Source organism: Sardina pilchardus, chromosome 10 (genome assembly GCF_963854185.1).
Source record: "Sardina pilchardus chromosome 10, fSarPil1.1, whole genome shotgun sequence".
Lineage (NCBI taxonomy): Eukaryota > Metazoa > Chordata > Actinopteri > Clupeiformes > Clupeidae > Sardina > Sardina pilchardus.
The window spans coordinates 16,129,810-16,155,192 of NC_085003.1; the positions used below are offsets into that span (position 1 = coordinate 16,129,810).

Consider the following 25,383-nt stretch of genomic DNA (forward strand, 5'->3'; position numbering starts at 1 on the left):
TACAATGTTTGCTATGTCTGACGCCAGTTTTTATCATCTCCACACAAATAGTCACGCAAAGAACTTGTTTAGAATCAAATGTTGGATGGAGAAAAAAAGCATTTCCTCATCTGCTTGCAATTTTGCAAAGCTTCATGAATGCATGTCAAAGGGAACAATACTGGATGTCTTATCTTAGTGCCAGCTGGGTGTCACACTGACTCCCCTAATTAGGAGAGAGATCCATGTGCTTGATGTAGACACCCCTACAAGTCTTAGTCAGAGAGCGTGAGTGACTTTGTTGCTAAGAAGCTCAAAAAGAGTACAAGCATACCCTGACAATTTGCTTAGTCTATATCGCTAGACAAAGGCAAACACATCAATTCAGATCAAGTGCATAATGTGGATGGTGTTCGTGCGAGGGGAATAACACACCTTACTGCCAAACAGTCAAACACCCAACTGTCAGTTTTTAGAATGATTACAAATCCACAAAACAGATGTCTACAATTACAGGGACACTTCTGCCAAAATCAAAGAACACATTTTTAGCTTTGCTAGAGCCAATTCTCCAATGCAAGTCCAGCAGACAAATTTCTTGCAAGTTTCTTGCTATATATCCCTCTGACTAAGCGATTGTAAGCCCCGTCACAACTGAGGCCACTGAGCACATTACATCACACTGATAATGAAATGGGAAAGGGAGACTCCCTCAACCCCCCTGAAGAATTCCAGTCAAATAATGAAATCAGCACAATGACTGGAACCACACACAAAGCATCTGGCACATATGCTGCTGCTGCTGCTGCTGTTGCTGCTGCTTCTATTTCTGTGTTTTAAAAGCTAACACGCCATAAAAAGGGGGAAAAATGTGACCCTATAGTGACAGACATCTGTCAAGTACTGTATACAGGGCTGGACCTCCTCACACCCATCAGCCACACACTGAAGTGTCGTGGCCAGAGGAAGTGAGCCGCTTAGAATGTGGAATCCAATAGGAATTTGAGCTCACAATTTTCAGATCAAGACCACCACAAGCCTTCGTCCCCAGTGTATGAGCAGCTCCACTGTTTTTTGTTCCTGGGGACAAGCCCAGCGTCATTTACTTGAGCATGGCAGCTCCAGCGACTAGGAAAGGCACCTATAAATATACAGCCACCAGGGAGGGGAGACTAGCTACTAATTATAAAAAAAGATAGGGAAAAAAGAAACTTCAGACACAGCCAATCACAACTGCCACAACTCCTTCTCCTGTGAGCTTAACCATTTCTGTGCACCAGGTTCACCTCAGGACAGAGATTATCAACACGTGTGAAAAGGTTGCAGCAATCTATTAAGCTTTCTTTTCCAGTGCAAGCCAGGCTGGGCTGTGAAGGGAAAAAAGCTGCAAATAGAAACTAACATGGACGGCAGGCCCACTAACAATGGGCACGCACAATTACAGTGGAGGCGGCCAAACCCTAACCATGCCCAACCGCCAGCGAGCAGCGCCGCGCAGCGCAGGGCCACAGATGGCCCATATGCTCGGCACATGGGGCTCCGCGGAGGGCCCGGGGTTAATGCTACACATCTCCCAGCTCCCCACCAAAGGGAGTGGCTCGTTCCTCCGATCCTATCAAAAAAAGGGAAGAAAGAAATCCACTCCACGGGAGACGGAGCGCTCTCTCTCTCTTAATGACAGAGGCTGTCAACTGGAGCTCACCAGACACCTAATCACCCCTGAGCTGCCGAACAGGCCCCTCCTGCTGGGACGCTGCTGCACGGATTTGCCCAAACACTTGACAGCCACAGTGGTGAGAAATAATGGCAGTGTCACATAGCCGTATGAACGCTAGTCTGTTAGCCAGGCATGCACTCCCACAGACACTCCCATACTACCGTGGCTTTTCGAGAGTGCCCTTGGAGGCATCTGAACATCCATCAGAGAGTTTCTCTGGAGCAAACATCTCATTCGGAGTGAGTGTGTCTGAATGTCTGTCTCTCACCCTTTCTCGGCGTTGACCACGATGGCACGGGGCTTGTCCACGTCATCTCGGAGGACCACGCCCACAGGTGTCCCGTCCATCCGCTGGATGTTGATGGTGTTGGTGGTCTCGCAGGTCCAGTACACGGTGCGGCTGTAAGCGTCGAGGCTCAGATCGTGGGGCAGCTTGACCGCGTCCGCCTGGTGGGAGACGGGTGTGGTGGACACCACGGAGAACGACTGCGGAGAGAGACGAGGGAACAGAGAACAGGAGCGGGTCAGGACAGAGGTCAGAGCACTAAGGAGGCCAGATGATCGATGCCAGTGGTCATCTTCAAGGCAGTGCGTGCGATGGTGTGTGTGTGTGTGTGTGTGTGTGTGTGTGTGTGTGTGTGTGTGTGTGTGTGTGTGTGTGTATATCTTTTTTATTCTTTTTTTAATTCCCTCAAATACAGTACACCAATCTTTGGGGGGGGGGGGGGAAATGCTCCACTGATTCAACTGCTCCAAACACACCAGGTGTGAGAGCAGCGTGAGCTGGGCAGCCATCGGGGACGGATCAGACCGCTCACCTGGGTTCCGTCATCACGTGCCCGTCTGATGTTCCCGCGGCCGTCCACCCAGTAGACCAGGTGCTCCAGGGGGTCGTAGCTGATGGCCCGCACGCTGCGCTGCACGTGGATGGGCAGGATGATGTCGGGGCTCTGCTCCCCCAGCACCATGCGGCTGATGGCCGTCTTCTGGCTGAAGAGCAGGAAGCTGGAGGGAGCTGGAGAGGAAGCCGGAGGAGACGAGAGGTTGAAAAAAGGAGACACTGCGCTTTACAGAGCCAATGGTGTGAGATGAGAATGGGACTAAATCACAGCTCCTCATGCAAAGATGTTTCATGATTAAGTGAGTTAAGGACATGTTTCGTTATTGGTGCCAGTATAAAGCAGAAAAATGACAGAAGTACGGAAAGCTTTTGTGAGAAAATACCAGAATGACTGCCAATATTTTCAATGAGCCACATCAAGATTGAATATAGCTTCTACTTGACCAAAATTGTAATGACGAAGGAATGGGGGCAATATTCCAAAGTAAGCCAGATAAAGATCTTTCCGACCTATTAGACATTTTCTCATCTATTGGTCTAATTAAACTAACTGTGCAGTCCAACCTCTTACTCATTCCTCTCCAAACATCTGGCTTTAAAGGGGCAGTGTACCATTCTAACCCAAAACACTTATTGCTGAATTGTTCCTCTAATTATTCCAGTGAACTGTTCCTCACTGTCCTCCAGCTGTGTTTTAAAAGTTTGCACTAAGTCCTTGTACTTGACCTTTTTGAAGTATTTGTCCTTATAGCTACTAAACAGGACTACACTCATTATTGAGGCCAAAGGATCTTAGAATTGCATGTGTTTGTGCTTGTGTTTGTAAAATCTGAACTTACCCTAAATTGATCGATGCAGGCTAGACTATGTCATTGCAATTACTGCCCCAACTGCCACGATAAAATAGCCGATAGATTCATTTGAAAGAAAATGAGTTGTTAATGGCAACCCTACACCGCACCATACATATTCTCAGCCAATCAATACAATATTTCTGGTGTATGGAAAAGTAGTGCATTTTCATTGGCGGCTGAGCTCAAATATCAACAACCATTCACAAAACCATAAACCAAATTGCGGACTCCTTTAAGTATACCCTGACTGTCCAATATCCTCCTTGTATCATAGGTTATACATAAATGTTCATATATCTGCTACACAAAAAAACCACAACATCTTCCTTAAACTAGCATCATTATTCTGGTCTACTAAGTGACCGAAGAAAACACATTGAGCTCTTCGCCAGAACATGGAAACGATCAACTAAGCAGCTGCCAAACCCTGAACTCCCGACACTCACATGTGCAGTTGCGTCCGGAGGAGTCGAGCGTGTAGTGGGAGGCACAGCGGCACTGCGCCCCGGAGGGCGAGGCCAGACACAGGTGGCCGCAGAGGCCGTTGTTCTGCGAGCACTCGTTGGAGCCGTCCTGGCGCGAGGAGTGGAAGACGCGGATGTCCATGCCGTACTCCAGGTGGTGCTGCACCACGGTGCGGTTCAGGCCGCTGCGCTTGTCGGCCCGCTCGATGCTGCGCAGGTCCCAGTCCGTCCAGTAGATGTAGTCGCTGTACTGCGTCAGGCCAAAGGGATGCGACAGGTCGTCAGCCACGATCTCCCGATCCTCACCTGGCAGGAGGGGGGAAACAGGCTTTAAACGTCAGCATAGCACAAGCAAGACAAATACCTTTACCATATAGTTGCCGTGTTTACAGCAATCACAGTCTAGTGCATATATGCATATGTTTGGTCAAACAATAAATCTAAAAACGTGAGCCACTAAGGGTTTAGATTCTGTTCACTTTTAATATAGCAATCTGTGCATGTGTTTGTGTGTGTGTGCATATAATGGCTTAGTCACCCTGTATGTTACTGGACTCAATCATGTTGGTGTCCAGGTCGGTCCAGTAGAGCCGCTGGTCTATGTAGTCGATGGTGAGGCCATTGGCGCGGCCCACTTTATCCACCAGAGTCACGATGTTGCTCCCGTCCATGTGTGCCCTGGCAATCCTCGGCCTGCCGCCCCATTCCGTCCAGTACATGTAGCTGCGTCCAGACAGAGACAGAGACAGAGAGTCATCAACACCACCAACACGTCTACGTGACCATCTGCATTCTCTTCCACACGCGGTCGGTCACTAAATAGGAGAGGGGCTGCTTCTGGAAGTCGTATCTTCAAAAGGTTTCCAAAGACATTCAAAACCCTGCTGTGTAAATCACTAATCACTGGTACAGCTAGACTGAACTGAAAAATCGTACTGGATATTGACTTCATGTCCAGCACTAGCAATTAGGGACGGGAAAATATCCAACTCTGTCCTTGTCATTTATCATGAGATGAAGGCGGTCTACGCTTGAATGCATTTTCCTAATCAAAGTCATCGTCAGGCATTTTTAAAATGGCCTGAACTCAATGGGTCTGGATTGGCACGCAAGTAGCAACGATGCAGCTCATACGCAGGTGTGCGTATCACAGCGCAAAATTACTTTTACTGAGTAATGTGTTTACTGTTTGTTGTTACCAACGTCTCTTAGCGTTTCAGGTTGAAATTCATCTCTTAATTAAAAATGATTTGGTCGGGTCTATGGAGATCCTTTAGAAGAATCGTGAGGACTGATCTTAGTTGTACAGCGTCTCATTTTACCCGCTCTTTGAGCGTGTGTATGTAAGTGTGTGTTTGCGTTTTCATGTGAAAACATGCTTGTGCCAACATGCCAGCATGTCTGCGCGTTACTCTGGGCATGAAGTCACGTCCCCGACGGCTGCTGGAGGCATTCCTGTGGCCTCTCAGGCATTCTCTCCTTTTGTTAACATGTGTTCGGATTGTCCTAGTCGCCCAGGTGGAAATCCTGCACGCTCCTTAAGCACCCCCTACATATTCAGATTTGGTGCCAAAAGGCGAAGAGATTTGGGCCACAAATGGGATTCCCCTTCCTTGGGGTGTGATGTTAGCATAATAAGGGCCCCATTCTCTTTGAGTGAGTCAGACTAGATTTAGCATACCTGATGAACTATCCTCAAGGTGACTAGAGGAATTTGGGACAAGGCTTTGCTTCTGGATTCTTAAAATTGGTTACTAAGTTTCCATTTAATTTTATTGGTCTTGCTCTTGTTTGCTGCAACTAGAACACCTGTACAACTCAGCTGAACCATACACTGGCTCTGGGTATGCACATCAATGCAAAGCAGGTTGTAACTGAAAGAGCACTGTGAATGGGGAAAAGGACCAGTGACCCACTCACCCATTAGCTGGGTCCAGGGCAAGGGAACGCGGGTTGTCTAAATCTTTGCAGACAAGAACCTGCCGGTACTGGCCATCGAGACGGGCCACCTCGATGCGGTTGGTGCCAGTGTCGGCCCAGTAGACATTCCGGCCCATCCAGTCCACAGCCATGCCCTCAGGGTAGTCCAGACCGAACTCAATCACGTGTTCCACTGAGGAGCCATTCATGAAGGCTCTGCTTATGGTCTGACAACACAGAGAATGATCGAGAATGAGAAGGGATTGGTTGAGCATGATTGAGAATGAGAAGCAATGATTTATAGATTCACATAAAAAAGAAGAGTACTGCACACACCGTACACAATCACCCATTTCTCCAGTGCTGATAGTTTTGAGGAGTATGCGTGCTGTGTCAGCATCCATATTTCAATATAATATATTCCTAAAACTCACCTTAGTGCTGACATCGGTCCAGTAGATGCGGTTCTCGGCCACGTCAAAGTCCAGGGCAGAGGCCTCCTTGACGCCGGTGAGGGGGATGGCCACGTCGTTGCTGTTGGTGCCCAGCGAGATGCTGCGGATGTCGGCGCGGTTGGTGAACAGCAGGAAGGCCTCGGGCACCACGCAGGTGCGCAGGTCACTCAGCAGCTCCAGGCCCATGGGGCAGGCACAGCGCAGGCCCTGCGGACGGTGGAAACACAGGTGGCTGCAGCCGCCATTGGTCTCCGCACACCCATTGGTTCCTGAGAGGGACGGGGAGAGAGAGAGAGAGAGAGAGAGAGAACGAGGGATAGAGTCATAGAAAAAAAAGGGAGAGAAGGAGAGAGAGAATGAGAAATACTGAAAGTGAGTCACATGGACAGGATTGACTGGCTGTGTGGAATAAAACAAGACAGTAAGAGAGAAGTGATGACCAAGAATGCGCACTGTTGTTTTAGCTTTCCCTGATAAAGCACCAATGGCTGAAGTATTAGCTTGTTTAAAGGTTACACATTTCTACTCTGTCCCATCATCCCCTAGTTAATCTATGATACCGACTTATCTACCCTAACTAGCTGCCATTGTAATGACATGTTATGTGTGGCAATGTATTACCACAGCTCTTAAATAACCTCATTAAAATACCTCAGATGTATTTGAACAGAGTAATAAAGTTGTACAACTTGTTTCAGTGCAGATAGATGTGACCCAAAAACACTTCTGTGTAAAGAGCACATTTAAACCCTAAACCTTATCACCTGAATTGCAACAACAGACTGGGGCATTAACATTTGGACTGACTGCTAGCTGAAGCTTATTCTCCGAGTATCTGGAAAGCTGTCATGCGTCCCCAACAGTACAGCTGTAGATGTAATCCCTATTTAGCATCCCTATCAAACTAAACCTACTCTTTCAACATTTCAGAAGCATGCAGCCTTCTGTACATGGATGACCAAACTACGGCAAAAGCTGAGGCCGAAAGAAACATGTCCAGGTAGACAGCTTACGAGGCATTTCAAACCAATAAATCCCTGGGAAACAGGCAAGGGACCACCAACAAGCTATAAAAGAAATTCACCTCCATAACACTTAAAAGGGACCCATTTTAATCAAAGCTAGACCAGCACTTCCACCCCAATTAGTTTACCACAACAAAGGAGTCCCACATCCTCTCAGTCACAACAAATGGCAGGTAATGTTACTCTCGGCACCTTGTAAACAACTCTCCACCAGGTCTGTGGAGAGTGATTCAGACTAGTTACAAACAAGCCAATCCATTATCTCAACCAATCATGAGCAATCATTCAAACCTGCCCCTATATGGGTGTATGACACAGAAGTATACATCCGCAAAATAACAACTAGAGTCTTGTACCTGGTATAAAAATGGTCTCTGACTTGAGTAAATCCACTAATAAAATGCATCTCCTTCCATCCCCATCACAGAGATGATCATCTCTTCAAAGGAGGTGGGCTCTTACCGGATGTCTCGGTGACTTTGGTGGCCTTGAGGCCCATGAGGTCAGGCAGCTGGTCGATGATGATCTCGCGCTCGGCCGTGTGCTTGTGGACGCGCTCGATGCTCCGCCGCTGCCAGTCCGTCCAGTAGATGTGGTCGCCGAGCAGCGTGAAGCCGAAGATGTGTGGCAGCTTGTCCTCCAGCAGGGTCATCCTCCCCGTGCCGTCGATGTTGATCACCTGGGGGAGAATAAGCAACGTGTTCAACACCCTCATAGCACTGAACCCAATGGAAGCATAGTAACATGGCCGTACCGATGGCTATTCATTTATTTGTTTGCTGCATGGTTTATTTGCTTGTCCAAACAGATGGGATGCTTAACATCTCTGCCAGACCACATTCCGTTTCACTGAATGAATGATGTCATGCTGACTGAATGCAGAGATTGATTAGACAACAACTTTAATGAGTCAGTCTTCATCAGTATGGTGTTATGACACAGGTGTTGAATTAACTTTATAGATCCAGCATATCTGATAATTACTTAGAGCATTTATGAACCGACGCACTGCTGAAACTAATGAAAAAATAAAACTCCACACACAATTGCCAACAGAGAACCTATTTTAAGCAATTGGGGGTGGCATGACTGATTATATGGTTAAAGACAAAACACAAGTTTGTCTGTACAGAATAGAAGGCACAACACAAACCTTACTTTTGCAGAATATATCACATGTTAAATGAATAAATGTGACAGTATAGGATTCCAGTCACAAGGCATCCATTATAGCAGAGAAAATTAGGTAAAGTGATATGGGGAATGGTGCCAAAGCATGCAAGTGTGAGCGAGAGAGAGAAAGAGAGAGAGAGAGAGAGAGAGAGAGAGAGAGAGAGGGAGGGAGAGACAGACAGACAGAGAGAGGGAGGGAGGGAGAGAGACAGACAGAGAGAGGGAAGGAGAGAGAGAGAATGAAAGAGAGAGACAGAGAGAGAGAGAGAGAGAGAGAGAGAGAGAGAAAGAGAGAGTATTGGAACTAAATGTGCTCTTGGGAACCACTGTTGAAGTTTTTGAAAAGGCTGAAATTATAGCCTCTGCATCCTATCCTTGCATTACTATTACAGAAAATGTGATTCTGAAAATAGACGGGAGGGTTTTTTTTTATGGCAAACTGGTGTAAGCTGAAGTAAATACTTACAGCTCTAAACCAACAAATATGAAGTGTGACGGCCCCAGCACATTTAAAGGTGCAGTCCAGGATCCTAATCCCACACACTTTCAGACAATGTCTAGATCTTCTAGTAGTCTGTGTTTGCACTCAGAAACACCCTGGTGACTACACACAGCCCTGGCTCTGCAAACCGGAAACAAACACCGTGGCTCGGACCAAGCCATAAACAACCCCAGCCAATCAACACAGTGTTTCAGGAGCATAGAAGGGAGGGGTGTGTACAGTGAAGCTCAAATAGCAACAAGCCTTTGTGAGGTCGAAACCAAGGACTACTAATCACCAATCTAACAAGATGGATGAACATCAATGCAATTTACTATCTGGAATGAAGCCTTCAGAACCGTCAGTGGTGTGTCAAAATGCTACCACATTGTTTGGATTGTCTGCTAGTGGTTAGTGAAAAGAATGAATGAGTAAAGACGGAAATACTGTGGATATGAGCTCACAACTGGAACTTCTCCACAAACAAATACTTTCCCTTCAAATCTCTGTGGGGGACAGAAGGGGGGGCTCACACCTGTGTGATCATCAGAACATTGACATTGCCACTATGTTGAAACATTTCAACATGGACAGTCTTACTTTAAAAAAAAAAAAAAAACAGCTCCAGCGCTTCCTCAAGCGCTGTCAGCGGCTGATGAGCAATTTATGCGTGTGGACGTTGTGCATGGGGTGACAGGCAGGATTAATGTGGCCTATTTTCTGGTGTGAAGGGGGCTCTTAAAACAAAGACTTCCTGCCCGCGCGTCTCTGGGCTGTCCTGCGCCGCTTCCTGTGTTGCGGCGGGCGGCCGGGGGGAGCGGGCCGAGTGGAGCCCCGGCCGGCTGCCAGGGGCTACTGCCCTCTCGGAGTGTGGACATGATTTATTTCTGTAATTCAGCCCCTTGCTTCCTACAGCTGGGGCATCGTGTGGCTTCCTCTCCAAGGTACCACAGAGACACAGAGGGAATGAGAGACAAGGAGAGAGAGAGAGACTGACGGAGAGAGAGATAGAGAGAGAGAGAGAGAGAGAAAGCAGCAGTTGAATGCGGTGGGACGAAATACATTTTTCACCCTCATACAAAGGCAGCACCAGAATAGAAGTCCAGCGAAGTCTGCACATGTAACGCTGGAACAACACGAACAGAGGAAGTGTGAGAGGGGAAAGGGAATCAACAATCTGCCAAGGAAGCAAAAAATACCGATACTGCAGAACTAATCGCAAGAAGGAAATCTAGATGGAATGGGATTCTCGGTTTTCACCTGGTTTTCACCTCCTGTCATGGAGGCCTCGACACCTAAACAAAACTTCATGGCCAATTCCAACTCAAGGCTCAAGGCATAATAGAGGAATAACCAACAGAAATGTATGTCTTTCACTCCATACATACACAATGAGAGAAGCAGAGTAAAATAACAGGCAGAAATGTGCAGTGATCTTTTGCATGATGGACACAACTGTGGAAATGATTGGTGGTGGAGGGATTCACTTCATTCATACTTCAATCCACGCTTCAGACTGAAGTAACAAACCAGATGACACAACGGGTCAGTGGCTTCAGACAGAGAAGTACCAGGGTCCCACTGGTACAACGGCAACGGCTAACAAAGGTGTCCTATAGTTTACAACAAGGACTGTAAGATAATTCTCTTTATGTAAAACAAGCTTGCTCCAGAGAGGTTTTGAGTTTACGGACTTGACAACAACCCCGACAAGAGCTTAGAAGAATGGGAAAATCCAGGATCATGTTGAATCAACAACAGCAAATTCCAGATAGAGCAGTAGTCCACGTACAAACAAGTCCTCCAAGTCCTAACTATCCAGAACAGTCCCACGAAACAACACAACATTTCACATGCCTTTTAAATTTTCTCCAAAAGTGTTTTCATATCTGGACACCTTCAGCATTGCTCTCTGGAAATTAGATCAGTTCAATATGAAAACATAGTGGCTTGTTTTTGCCAGACGGGGGAAATGAATTGAGTTATGTAGCTCAGTATTTAAAACTTTAAAATGTAACAAAAAAATACGGCCGTCAATAAAGAAATGTATCTGATGGCCCGTTTTTGACATACGCTGAAAGGACACCAGTGTTCTTCTAGGGCTCAACAGGATATGCTGAGGGTTCATCCGTATTGGTCTCAGAGGGTTTTGTCAGCATCGAGGTGTGGATTCTTTCCACTGGTGTGATTAACTGGTTTATTGGACAGCATACCTTTCAGACATCTGTTTCCCCTTGCCTTGAAAAAGCCTGCTGTGGACCACGGCACATTGTTCAGCTCAACACTTCAGGAAGGAACTTGGGAATGAAGGAGCATGAAATGGTGCGGGATGAAATGTAAGATATGGGGAGAATGAGAGAGTCCGTGTACCTCTGTGCAGTCGAGGAGACAGTGACTTGGCTAAGCGCTGTTGCAGCAGGCTATTGAGAGCCTCTCCCAAACTCTCTCTCTCTCTCTCTCTGTGCCTGTGTGCCTGGGCATTCCCCTGGATAACCCCTGACTCTCTCTAATCCAGGTACGATTAGAGTGCTCTCTGTGGAGTCATGTTCCTTCAGCATGGTGACATCTCTCCTCCCCTGGCCGGGCTCACCTCACAGCGTGGCAGAGGATCAGGCCTGCAGCTGGGGCCGCTCTGTGGGCTCAGGGGCGCGCGGCCCGCTGGAGGGTGGAGGGTGGAGGGGGGAGGGGGGAGGGGGGACACCGGCGCGCGCTAGAAACAGACGGAGGGCGGGACGGCTCCCTGAGGCTAGGGCAAGGGAGCGCGCTGGGATCCAATCTCTTTCTGGGCTCGGGGATCAGACATCAGAGTCAACAGAGACGCTACAAGTTCTACAGCACTACGCAAGCTACCTTATCCCTTGTTTTCCACTCTCTGCACAGCCCATCTTTTATTCTTGTGTCTTAATTACAGCCAGATCATGCTTTCCTTCACTAGCTCCTGTGCTAGCACCTCCAGTGCTATTTAATTGCCTCGTTTTTTTCTGGTTGTGGCCATTTTTAATTCTTCAATCAGACTAAAGACAACAAATTAAACCAAAAGGAGGAGATTCACACCCTTAAGTGGAGGTCAGAGAGGCGCACACTGGCGGGCGCAGGGTCCACATGGACGGGGAGGCCTGTGGTCTCCGCCTCCCAGCGCACACTGGAGCCTGTGTTCGGAGAGACGCCGAGAGACTCCGAGGCGCTCCAGATGCCCGGTGGCTAATTGGCTCAATCAGAGAGAGCCCGGTGGGAAAGGGGAAGGATGTGCTGAGGACAGGACACCCAACAAACACAAGGCCAGAGGAAGACATATAGGCCCGTATGGACTCACCTACAGGGCACCTATAGAGGGATACATTTAGTCATGTCCTATTGGCAGAACAATGGAATCACTTTAAAGTGCAAATTACAAAACAGCAGACATGCTTGTGACTAGAAAACCCTCTAATATTTTAACTTCTCACATTACATTATACTTTCAGCAAATGAGGTTAATCAGGTTTGTGTGTTTGTGTGTGTGTGTGTGTGTGTGTGTGTGTGTGTGTGTGTCCAAACATATACGTTCCCAACTATGGCCAAACTAAATGGCAGAGACGACTGAAAACAGCTTGGACATTGTTTTCCCATCCCGCTGCATTAGGAGAGGACCAAGAAAATGTGACACAAAAAACCTGAACTCTGATGGCCCTCCTAGCAGCAGGAGTCTTTTCCCTCCCTCACAAAAAATCCCATTCATTTTTGCTAGGGCCAGAATTAGACATGGCTATCTAAACTGAAAGATGGGTGTACAGCTTTTTTCTCTCTACGGCGGTCTTTCTTCTCTCCACACAGAAAATTATGCAGAGCAAGAAGAGAGAGTTTTTTTTGTCATTATTGAGTGTGAGAATCCCCCTTTTTTAACTCTCAGCCTGAAAGGGAAAACAAGACAAAACAAACACAACAAAAGTCTCATCTGAAATGCAAGACAAAAAAGTCAGGCCTTCAGAAAGGGCTTCAGAGAATCTCCTGTGTGACAGGGGATGCCATGAAAAATTCACTCGGCTTGGCACTGGGACACTAAAATGGCTCTCACAGACTCTCCTGGTAATCTGAGGCCCAGATAAACAAAGAGTGGAGAGTGATGAACCTATAGGCATTCATACGGAAGCATCTGGTTTTCATGATCTTACTTCCACTCCATTTAAATCCAAGGCTAACACTATGATCGATCAAGAAGCAATCAAGAAGCTGAATGCCATTAACCTGCGATATCTGCACTCAGCACATCAGGAACTGAGGATGAAGTGTTCCAGCACAAGCATGACTGAATACAAAACTTCATTTGTTCAGTCAGATAAAAAAAAATATTACGTGATTAGGATGAGAAATAGATGGTTTCATTAAGCAGTCTGAGGAATTGATGGTTTCAAATCAACCATTTCAACAAATGAATTCTACAACAACTATATCCAGAGGAGAGTTTGTACAGACACGAACCCAAAACCTAACATGGATGATTCTTCTTTTCTGTCCATCCCACCCTTCATGACCATGTTGTTTTAGGCTGCTGAAGAGGAGCCACAAAACTCGGGATGTTCTGCAGGGTGTGACACTAAAACCCCTCAAAGAACAGCCTTAGAACAGAGTTCCACACTACCAAACCCTCTCGGTGCCTTCGAGCGCTCACCTGACACGTTTTACCAATTAGAACGTTCTCTCGGTTTCAGTCCTCAAAACGTAGCTTATAGGAGTTGCTGCAGGGGGCTTTTGAAATCTCATACGGTTTCACTGGCGGTTTGGCCAATGCTTCTGACAGCCAGCCCGGCTGGGCTACAAATGATATTATCTTTTTATCTGCCATTTGCTGCAGAGGGCCAAGAACAGCGCCTGCTTAATTCAAACAGAATGCGGTCTCCATTTTCTGGTTCGCCCCTCCCATCAGCTCTACATTCCATGTGCTTCCTACCATTCCCCCTCAGAACTTGCCTTCTTCCCTTCAGTCTGTCCTCGGAATGGAAGGAAGAAGGGTGATATTCTCATCATCCCAGCAAAGAGAGAGATTGGAGTGGGGTTTGCATCTTAGCCTGGTCCTGCAAAGCCTTCTAAAAAAAACTAGGGGTTACTAAATAAAGCTGTCTAAATGAAGCCAATACTAACATACTGTTTTGTGATTAAGTCTGATGGAGTGTGCACATCAGTGTTGATAAATGGGTTTGAGAGCAGATTTGGTTTCCTAAATTATTTGTAATTTAATTTAGTTGGTGCGCAATGTTATGCATCATCACGACCACAGGGTAGCTTTATGCCAACCCTTAAACAACCTTAAAAAAAACAACATGGATGGTAGATGTAAGGACCCCAAGTGTTTCCTTCTATGGAAAAAAAAACATCTCTGGGCTATGTTACAAGAGCGTGACTGGAAGAAAAGAGAACTGGTACAAACAAGACCTCCTACACTCCTGACCTCAGCAGCAGCCACAGCAGCAGGGTGGGCACCTCAAAAAGGGGCAAGATCCCAGAACTTCCTCTGAATCTGAGAGTGTTGTTAGCTACCTATGCTCTGACCTCCTTGGGGTAGGAAAGGCTAGCTAAAGGCACAGGCTTGGGGGCGCTGTGGTCCGAGTGCCCACGGGGACCCAGGTTCGAATCCGGCCTGCGGTCATGTCCCGATCCCGCCCCATCTCTCTCTCCCACTTGTTTCCTGTCTACCTCTTCACTGTCCTATACTAATAAAGGCAAAAAGGCCAAAAATATATACTTTCAAGGCACAGGCTTGAGTAACCAGAGTAGTTTCATTGTAGCTGAAAGTGAAAGCCAAAAGAGTGTGACCACGCCGGGGTAGGCAGCAGTGCACTGATGAGGAGCAGGCCAGGTCCTGCCACTGAACCCTAGGGGGCCCCTGTGCAGCAGCGGAGGAGCGGAGCGGAGTGGAGCGGAGGAGCCCCGTGTCACCCGTCTGACATGCAGCAGTGAAACCACAACAAGGCTGCACTGGGGGACTCCTTGGCACAGCTGCTGGGGATGTGATGCCATGTCGTATTAAATGAGGCAGACAGAGAGAGGCTTGGTCTGAATCAGCAAATCATTAGCCATTCTACCAAAAGCAGTCTGGTGCACGGGGAGCAAAGGAGAAGCAGATTGACCAAATCTTAAACACATCCAGCATGGTTATAAATGGCTGTAAATATTATACCAGCAATGTGGCAAATCTCTAACAGGATGCACTATGACGTATTCGATCGGAGATGGCAAAAGATGCATGACAAAGCTGGTAGCCCGTGCAACCTAGTCCTCATGAAATGGTTGAGAAAACCAGACAAGTAGAACAAAACACTAAATCCAAACAAAAATCAAAGTGTCACTGTCAATAACACCAAAACACTCTTCAGGAAAGCCCCAGTACACTGAGTGGCTGTAAAACTCATCATAGATAGATAACAGATATTACCTACCAGTTCCACAAACTATACGAAACCGATTCTGAGTTAATGGCAAGGGAGCTTTTCATAAAAAATGTCCAATGGCTGTTCTGAGTTGTTTATTTACTGGAGTTGTTTTATTAAGGCTCGTTACTGATGGTGTTGTCTGAGGACACTGAACAGAAACTGTGTATCCCATTTCACCCATAAACAAACACATTTAAACATCCTGTCTGACAGACTGGCTGAGACGTCATGGTTAGTGTGGGTTCTCAACCAAACATCATCTGATACATGAGAAACAGTCTGCCAAGATATGAGCATATTATGTTCTAAGCCTTCGCTTGAGAAAGTCCTGCTCGAAACTGCAATCTTATGCAGGTCAACGCATTAATACAAAGCACACAACAACAATGGTAAAGCAAGCCTAGCTTGAGACACTATGGCTCAGAGAGAAGAGGGGGGAAAAGAGTGCAGCAACAGCAGAAAAACGCCCCCTCCCCCAAACACACGGACCCATTGCACCTCCCATGTAAAATATGGGCAAGCAATTGAGCTGGTGTCTGGAGAGCATCACTAACAATAAATCTCTCACACCAGCCACTCTTTAAACAGGAACACAGGCTCCAAACCGGGGCCTGCCAACTGCCTGCTGAGGCCCAGCCAACAGGTAATTACATTCACATCGCGGCAGGGCCTTCACATGCAAGACAAATAAATAAACACCCAAATAAGGTCACTCTGGCAACAGAGAAAGGAAAATGTAGAAGTATATTGAGGGAGAAAGCAAGACAGCAGGCGAAACCATAGAGGGAAGAAAGACAATGAGCGAATGAAAAAAAGAAAAAAACCTCCCAGAAAGAAAAGAAAAAAGGAAAGCGATTGAGACGGTACAGATGAGTTTGGTGGGCAGATGAGGAGGCATCTTTCACACAAACTGCATCCTATTGCTTGTGTGCGCGTCAGAGGCAGTGTGGTGCTGCACTGTGAGGCCATATGGGACGCATTGCTATGCAGCAGATAGGGACTCAGCAGCTGCTGGCGACTCCTTACCGCAAAACACGGCTGTGGAAAGAGGGGTAGCCACGGCACGCTCATGTTAATAAGCCACAAAACATCTCCAGAACAGCAGCAGTAGCAGCAAGCTGGCGCTCCCCTCCATCCCTCCACCCACCCCCCAGGCCCCTTGTCCTTCCACGCCTTCCTTTCCTCTCCTTTCTCACCCCCTCCCCACCTCACTGGCAGACGACTGACAGATGTGGGACAGCGGCAGCACATCCAAAGAGGAAATGAGACAGATTGTCGTGTGGAGCTGGGCTGAGAGAGAAAGAGAGAGAGAGAGACAGAGAGAGAGAGAAGGAGAGAGAGAGAGAGAGAGAGAGGAAAATATGCCTCTGTTCAGCTCGCCTCTGGAGGAGCCAGACCTCACACTTACCGGGGCTCAGGTCCGATCAGCCTGGGCAGAGGACGCTCTGTTCCTGGGCAGAAAGCACGGGGGAACAGAGCCATTTACGCCAGGAGTGCTAGCGTTAGCATTCCTGTGACCACCCACCGCACTGAAAATTTCCATTGTTATTTCCAAAAGTGTGTGTGTGTACGTGTGGCCCATTTGAGTAGTGCTGGGGAAGTGATGAGTTTTTAAGGCGAGTAACAGGCGAGGAGGGGGAAGGAAAGTGATTCTCCCTCTATAAACAAACCTCTAATGCTTCCCATCCCGACGGCTGGGCGCATTTTTAATGCATCGCTCTTTGCACTCGCAAGAGAGATTTCCAAATGCCGTGCTGGTGTTTAGCTCTTTCTCCACTATACAAAATGGCTGCTTTCGAGGTAGAAGGCTTTCAATCAGTCTTCTTCTTTGTCTGAAATGACTCCAAGATGCATTATGGGGTGAAAGTGAGGGAATGGTTGGACAGCGGACCTCTGGCCAGAGAGGACGGAAAGAGTTGCGCAAAACAGGTGTTTTTTATTCCCTCCAAAGACGTGTCAAAAAACCACATATCCTTGGAATTGGGGAAACATCAAAAGGTTTCGACGTAACTGCGACAAAAAAGTAACCAGGCAATTAACAACAAAACAGTTCTTTGAACTGATTTAGCTGTTGGCTAAACCAGAGGTTTAAAAACTTCTTTTATTTAACCACGTTCACCCACATTTCAGCAAAGACCATGAGGAGAACTGATGTGGAAATGGATATGACTTAACATTGGAAAAGAAAAAAGCCTGACTTCAAACAAAATCACAGAAATAATTTTGTGAATCTGTAAACGCTGATTTCTGCCGACAATTTTGACCTGCAATGTCAACTCCATATAAGACGAAGAAATTGGAGAGCAGAGGTTTCTGGAGTTAGAGATTAAGCACACTCAAACAAGAGACTGTACAGACCAGAGACCAGATTGTTGTACACATTCGCATATCTTTCGCTTGCTGTGTGTGTGTGTCTGAGTGAGGGGTGAGAGAGAGAGAGAAAGAGAGAGAGAGAGAAAGAGAAAAAAGACAGAGGGGAAGACTAAGCCTCGTCCTGATGACGTGCCCCTGACCAGTGAAGCTTGACCTTTGGAGCTTTCAATCTCCTTCCACGATTTTCTGGGGACTTTATTGGGGTTCCATTCCCTGCGCTTCACCCCCATTGACTCTGACAGGGCTTGGACAAGCCGCTAACGCAGAGACAAAGGGGGCCATCATTAGCATGGCTAATGTTGTAGAGCAGGCCCTTGTTGGGGAGAGAATCCTGTGCAAATCAAGTTTCACGGCTGAGGCGGACCACAATGCACCCAGTCCCCTCAAGTGGCACTTGGAGGGGACTGGAAAGAAAACATTATTGATCCTTTTCACAAGTATGCTTTTCTTTAACTTTTTTATATAAAAAAAAAGCTGTTTAGAGATTCAGCAGTTTAGAGGTTTAGAGGTACTGTAGTCCATCTCCGCTTGGAAGATCGAGGAGAGCAAGAAAAGGCCAGCTCGGTATTTTCGGTGCCATATCTCCCTGTAAAACATATTCGCCATTATGAGAGACCCGTGGGGTAGGCATGGTGCACGCCAGAAAGAAAGTCACAAAGGCCTTGGTGAAAAGCACCAATCTCCATAATTGTCTGACAAAAGCTGGGTCTTTTTTCCCCTTCTCTATGGCGAACAGCACATCAGTCAGGGGAGTTATCTTTAGCATCTCAGCACTGAGGGGGCACGGGAGAGGGAAAGGGGGGGGGGGGGGGGGGGGGGCTCGGCGGCAACATCAGAGGCTTCGAGCGAAGAGAGACAAAGTTATGGGTGAAGGGGGCGGGAGCGGGGTATTAGACTCCCTCAAAAAGAAGCAAAAACACACGAACGGAGGAAATAAAAGCCCACAACTCCCGTACTGTTTGAGGAGGGCAGAGAAAGGGGGGAAAAACTTCCAATGCGAATGCCAATAACATAGACCTCCTTTTCAGATGTGCAGGAGACCCAAGATGAAAGGAGACATTCCTGGAGTGAATTCAACCCCCCCACCCCCACCCCCCTCACCCCCAAAACCTTTGCAGCACATTTAAAAAGCGAGGCAAGCAGCAGACTATGCCATTATTAGTCCAAACTTCACCATTCAGTGAAGTATATTTGGAAAAATGTAAATATAAATTCAGATGGGCACCAGAAGATCTTCCAAAAATGAATGGAATAACAACTGCACAGTGAAAATATACACTCCTTACATGCAAATCTTAGAACGCCTGGATATCATCATCTCAGAATGGAATTTGGACTCCGCAAAACACTGCAGAACTTTCCTTTGAAGTGGCCTGTGATAATGCATTCAAGAGCCGCAGACACCTCTGTTATCAACATTCATTTTGCTGGCTTTTTCATCTTAACTACTTCAGTGGTTTTTGGTGACAGACACTATAACTTTCAGCTCCCAGACGCCAGGCATGGGAGCGGAGCAAGGCACATGGGTCCGAGCTGCTCTCCAAAGGGGTGCAGGCTCCACGCCTTTCCAAACACCATAAAATAAACAATGGACATGTCCACGGCTCCTCTGAATGCAATTCAGCTCACAACAAGGAAAGGAAAAAGGAGAGGAGAAAAAAGTCTTTTCAGACAGGCCCTGTCACCAGCAGAGAAGGAGAGAGAAAAGAGGGGGAAGGAGTGGAGGGCAAGGAGGAGGGCTAAAAAGCCTCCAGACCTCTATTTATAAGCATTCATCCAGTGAACAGCCACATTCCAAATGCTGGAAGGTACTTTTCACTAAAAACAATTCTTTAACCCCCTCTTAAAGACCTGTACGTCATCAACAGCAAATAGAAGAACAAAGTTGCTAAAAAAAACAACAAAACAAAAACAGCCTTTTTTTTTAGAAAAAGAAAATAATGAGGGCCGGCAGCCAACAGAGCAGCAGTCCAGCCTCTAGCCATTAGCACTTCAAGCACTTTCTCCTCTTTTCAGAGCCTGAGAGGGGCTGAACCAAGCCTGGGCCAAGGAGCTTCATTAGAGGCAGCAGAAGAACCCTTGTAAAGACGGGGCAAGAGAGAGAATTAAAGAACAGAATGGGAAGGCTTGAGGGGGGCTGGGGGTGGGAGGACATACTCATCAGATATGGCTGGGAACCTCAAGGAATGGGACCTACCGCTCAAATGGACATCTGGTGCAGTGGTGTGTGTGTGTGTGTGTGTGTGTGTGTGTGTGTGTGAAGCGAGGGAGGGTCTGTAAGGGGCCAGCCACTGCCATCATTATTCGCTGGCTATTGTGAGAGCCAGGGTGGAGGGTTGTGGGGAGCAGCGATTAGAGCCCGCTGGTAAAGGGCTTTCCCCAGGAGGTCAACTCACAGATCACAGAGAAGAGCACACTTCTAGCCATACAAAACAGTGGCTTGTTTTCTTATGGGAAAGCCAGGGTGACATCATTACTTAAAAGACACAATTCCATTCACATAGCAAAAAGCAAAACGCAATTCATGGCCACTTGTTCATTTCAGAAATGTGCCTTGTGTAACCAATGTGTAACCTTTACCCTTCCAAAGCAGAATTTTCACATGGTCACACCTAATCAGGTGTTACAGTTTGTACTTGTCGTCTATCCACACAGCTTCAGATGGAACGTTTTTATTCCCCAAATCCTTCCGATTTCAACTGTAGAGTGCCACGACCAGAATGCCAGCAAAATACACCAACAGTAGCTTTATGGACTAGCATGCACAGGAAGATGATCTGTTCTGACAGCGTTCACCTGACAAAGAGATTGTTCCAACATCTCTGTTTGTCCCCTTCCCTCTCCCTGCGGGGAGCTAAGGATGCTGTTACCCCTGCAGCACTGCCGCTGAAATCGGCTTTGACAACCACAAAAAACAACTACATTCCCTGAAGGAGCACAGAGAGGAGGTGCAGGCATCTGCCAAAAAAAGACCCAGCCCACACTGCCTCACGCATACCCTCAAAGACCTTCACGAGTTCGCTCCAAAAGCGCTGGGAGAGACATTAAAGGGCTTTCGCACGTGGAGCGAGTCTCCAGCTCTCGTCTCGGCCTCAATGCCTCAGCGGGAGCACCCTAATCTGCTCTCAAATCAGCTCGGGACGGCCAGCCCGCCCGCCAGCTCCTCTCCCAGGAAAACCAACACTCCAGCTCCGACAGCTCGTGCTCCCTCCTCTTCTCACCCGGAGCTGTCCCACACAGGAGACGGGCAGACCACTGACCTTCGGAGCAACCCTTGGCTTTTTGGCATCCTTCCGTGGTTTCTTCCTCACTCTCTGGTCAAGTGCCTTGTTTTGTTTACGCCATGTTGGCAGGAAAAGCGGAGCAAAAATGAATGGCTCCAGCGTCTTCAGAGTTCACTGTGCGCTGTCTCCAAAACCATGGCCTCATATACAGTACAGGCTATTCCAACTGCAGCCAGTTTCACATCCAGACTGAAGAGTCAATTGCTCACAATTAAATTACTTTAAGTGCAGTCTACTTTTTATCAATTTTACTTTGAAATGTATTCATCTCCTAGCAATCACACCAAAAGTTAGACCACTGCATAAATGGACTTCGAAAGGCATCATGTCAAAAAATGGCAAAAAGTGCAATTAATGATCTATTACAGGAAAATCATAATAAAGACTGAGTGACCGTCAGTTGAAACCATGGGTGGTCTGCTCCTACTTTCCTGCCAACATGGCACTATATTGATTTAGGCAGTTGACTGTTAGGATTGCATCAACTTGTCAACTAGCAGAGCTCCATCATTCCAGTTCTGTTTCTGTCAGAGTGTTGTGTTTAGGCCCTGATGTTTCATGGTCCAGAAAGTCCCATGGCTCACCGGCTGAAATCATATGAAACCTCCATCCACTAGAAATGGCAGTAGATCTGTGATTCACAAGTGGATTCTTGACTGTGGCACATGGTACTGTATAACAAGACATAGCTAAGATTCTTTCCATCTCCCATCCTTTCAACGAGTGTGTATGTGTCGGGAGGGTTGGGTTGATGACTATCAGTTTTTGGTCTGTTTACGCAAACACAACAGAAAGGGATGGGGTGTCTCAATGGAATGATGGAGAGATTCTAAAACTGACAAGGGATCAGACTATCACTAACCGACTTCATAGGTTGGGAAATCGTGAGACGTTTGTTGATCCTGCATCACAGTCCCAAACACATTCCCAAACGAACATGTGTATGCACACACAGACACACACACACACACACACACACACAGACACACACACACACATACACACACACCTATATACACAAAGAAAAGGGCCATGTGAGCAGTGGGTGTAACGCTAGAAAGCAGTCCCACCCAAGGGAGTGGAAGCTCATCTGGGAAGAGTCCCGTGCCCCGTTTGTGTTTGTAGTATAGACTTTCAACACAGATTGTAACCTAATGAAAGGCAGCCATCCTGGTTAGGCCAACACCCGAGCGCTCTTCATTCATACATGTTGTCTAGAAAAATGGCTGTTGCACAGCCCAAGCCTCTCTGTGTAACCACAAAGGAGGATCATCCAAACAACAGGAGAAAATAAAAACAGTCGCGCCAAACTGGAGTTCCCTCTGCGGTCTGGTGAACAGGCCTAGAATCCATGAAGTGACCAAGAGAGACTGGCGCTCCGAAGTGACATATGGGAGGTGTTAACTGGAGCCAGAATCCAGGCGGCTAGAAAACATGGAGGCCAGCTGCTGACAGGAAGTCTGGTGTGCCTGGCCCAGGTATTATATAACGCCTCCAACATTCCTCTGCGTCTCACGTGGGAGCGCTGGTCAGTTAAAGCCTCAGTCTGCCGCCGTTGCCTCGACTCGACTCATCAGGAATGTGTACCTTGTGCATTTCACTGCTCTGCCCTGCAGAGCCGCAGCTCACAAATATTTTATCACTGGGGGACAGCCTCCAGTCAGCATCGCCCAAGACCGCTGGCTTTGTACTCCTGGAGCATGTGAGAGCAATCTGAATGAAGCTAGACTGAGAACAGATTCAGAGCACACTCGCTGCCTGCGTCTCCACACTGCCTGTGTGTCTGTTTCCATCATGCTGAGAGCCAGTGGCACTCACTCACCTCAATCTTATCCGTTTTTGCATCCCCCCAGTACAGCTTTCCTGCAGTGTAGTCGATGGCCAGACCGTTGGGCCAGCCCAAGGAGGTGTTCAGGAGAATAAGGCGCTCAGTTCCATCAAGGTTCGCACGCTCGATTTTGGGCTTCTCACCCCAGTCCGTCCAGTACATGTAACTGCGAGAAAAAAGTCATGACAAGAATATCAGCATCTCTGGAAAAGTGATGGTCTCTCAGACCGATTGCATTAACTTTGTATCTCTACAGTAGCACTGATGGCCCAACTTACCCATTGACAGGGTCTAACACAATGGCCCGCGGTTCCTCCAGGTTCTCGGAGATCAGAATGCGCCGTGAGGTCCCATTGAGCCGGGTCACTTCAATTCGGTCTGTGCCTGTGTCTGTCCAGTACAGGTTGCGGGCCACCCAATCCACCGCAATCCCATCCGGGTGGTTGATCTCCGTGGTTACCAGTGTCTGGGCCTCGCTACCATCGATGCGGGAACGGCGGATGGCTTTGACCTCATCGTCCGTCCAGTACACGTGGCCATCTACAGGGTCATAGTCGATGGCAATGGCGTGGCGGATGTCACTGACCTGCAGCACAATGTCAGTGAAGTCTGGCAGGTCCAGAGAGATGCGGCGAAGGTCTGTGCGGCGAGCTAATAGCAGGACCTCCTCGGCGGCTGTGAACACATAGACAGACACATGTGAACATGACTTACTTCTAATGACTTTCACCAATCTGCTCTTGCTGATAGTTGCTGACAGTTAACAAAATAGTTAGTACCGGTATAGACAAATAGTTTTCTTCCTTTTTGGCAAATTAGTTTTAACCGTCATGTTGTCAGAATGCCTTTCCTACTTCCTACCAGCTAAAGTGGGTTATTCAAGACATTTCTTTTGGTTCTACTGCTGACAATAAGCTGACCCCATACCAGGAGTAGAACAATGGTCACAGTCTTGTGTGGCCAAACATACATTAATCTACCCTCAGCAACATACTGCTTAAGTGAATGGAAGCATACTGGCCTCCCCCCACCAAGGAAGTATTCAGAGAGGCTTAGCAAAACAATGGTTGATGGCAAACCTGCTGATGTAATGAGTGCTCATTACCCCTTATCCTTATCTCCCTTCAACAAGGCATGGTTTGTGGTCTCGTAGATAGAACAGGAACTTAGGAATTTTCACGAAGGTAAAAATTCGGTACAAGTGACTAGTAAAAACAATTTCCTTTCTAATGACATTTTCATGTTTGATCTTGAACGGTAACTGAGACGCACAATTTTATTGTTCCTCACTGTTTTTTTTAATGCATATTGCATAGCTCAACATTGTATATCATTGCTGTGCATGTTGGCTCAAACACGACCTGCTTCATAAATGCTTCATACTGTAGATCCTCCTCAATTCAAACTAACTAAAAGATAAACTGATAGACCTAACTGTATCTGCAGCCATAGATGGGCTAGTCTTGTCAGAGGGAGGGGGCCTCTATGCCATAGAGCCATGGTTTAGCAGAATGAGCAGTCGAAGTCAGTGTGGTCAATTATCTCGGAGCGTTTCCTTTCTTTCAGGGAGGCCTTTTAGCCGTGCACACACCACTGGCCACAGGACCAGCTGCAGCCGACAGAGTCCCCAATCAAGCTCTCCATCCATCAGTGGCGACGCCAATCAGAAACGACAGCAGAGGAAAGACGCTCTTTTGCTCATTTTCTCTCCTTTTGTTTCCCCATGCAAGCCCTACTTGGCCAAAGGAGGAGTGCCTATTTGCCTTTAATTTGACGGCCCGCTCTGCTCGGCAGCCGAAACAAAAGAGGTGAGCCTTCCACCATGACCGCAAAACACAAATCTAGTCAACCAAGCCAAACAAACGAGCAAAACACGTCCTCTATGTGCTTTTTTATCATTTCCTTTGTATAAATCCTCCACTCTGCACTCCGCGCCCTCCTTCTCCTGCCCCAAACTCATCCCTCGCCTCACCTCTGCCAGGGGACGACACCACAGGATGTGGCGGCTTTACATTTTTAATGTGCTATTTAGTTGTCAACAGAGTTCGGAGCTCAGCGAGTCCCACAGTGGCTGTGCGTGTGCGCGGACTCGGGCAGTATCGGAGCCAGCCCGTCCCCCTGACTCCACAGCACACTAACTCACTCTGGTCTCTCCACTATGTTTTCTTTTCCTCCGTTTCCTCTTTTTTTTTCCGTGCGCACCCCTGGAATGAGTGGTCCTTAAGAAGAATACATCTCATTGTTTCCTGGCCTGGGAATACACTGCCTGAAAATTGGAGAAAGTTATAAATTCAAAAAAAGCTCTGGAGGTTAAGGAGAGCTCTTTTTTCAAGGGTGGAGGGGGTGGAGGGGTGGACTTGTCATTTAACGGCACTAGTGCACAGAGACAATGGCCGCCTCTGTTCCTCAGTCAGGCTGGGATACGGGCTTGGGGGAGGTGGAGGGGACAAAGAGCTCAACTTTGATTTGAGAGTCTGGCTGTGCTGTTATCGGATTCGTTTCACACACGTCATCAACAGCTTTTTGCTATTGGCGAAGCCAATATAACCATCAACAGAAAATGTGACGTTGTAACGGTCTTT

The 25,383-nt window shown here is 47.4% G+C and overlaps 1 protein-coding gene across 5 annotated transcripts in view; it reads right to left on the reverse strand.

Annotated features, from left to right (window-relative positions):
• Window positions 1-25,383, reverse strand: part of lrp5 (low density lipoprotein receptor-related protein 5) — a 50,592-nt gene that overhangs the window by 8,398 nt on the left and 16,811 nt on the right. For all 5 annotated transcript variants that reach the window (XM_062546759.1, XM_062546761.1, XM_062546758.1 and 2 more), the window contains exons 7-15: window positions 23,080-23,476; window positions 22,796-22,967; window positions 7,718-7,934; window positions 6,210-6,499; window positions 5,776-6,002; window positions 4,394-4,578; window positions 3,838-4,161; window positions 2,515-2,711; window positions 1,965-2,182 (exon numbers count right to left, since the gene is read on the reverse strand). In XM_062546759.1, coding sequence (XP_062402743.1) covers window positions 1,965-2,182; window positions 2,515-2,711; window positions 3,838-4,161; window positions 4,394-4,578; window positions 5,776-6,002; window positions 6,210-6,499; window positions 7,718-7,934; window positions 22,796-22,967; window positions 23,080-23,476 — 2,227 coding nt within the window. The remainder of the gene's footprint in view (window positions 1-1,964; window positions 2,183-2,514; window positions 2,712-3,837; window positions 4,162-4,393; window positions 4,579-5,775; window positions 6,003-6,209; window positions 6,500-7,717; window positions 7,935-22,795; window positions 22,968-23,079; window positions 23,477-25,383) is intronic.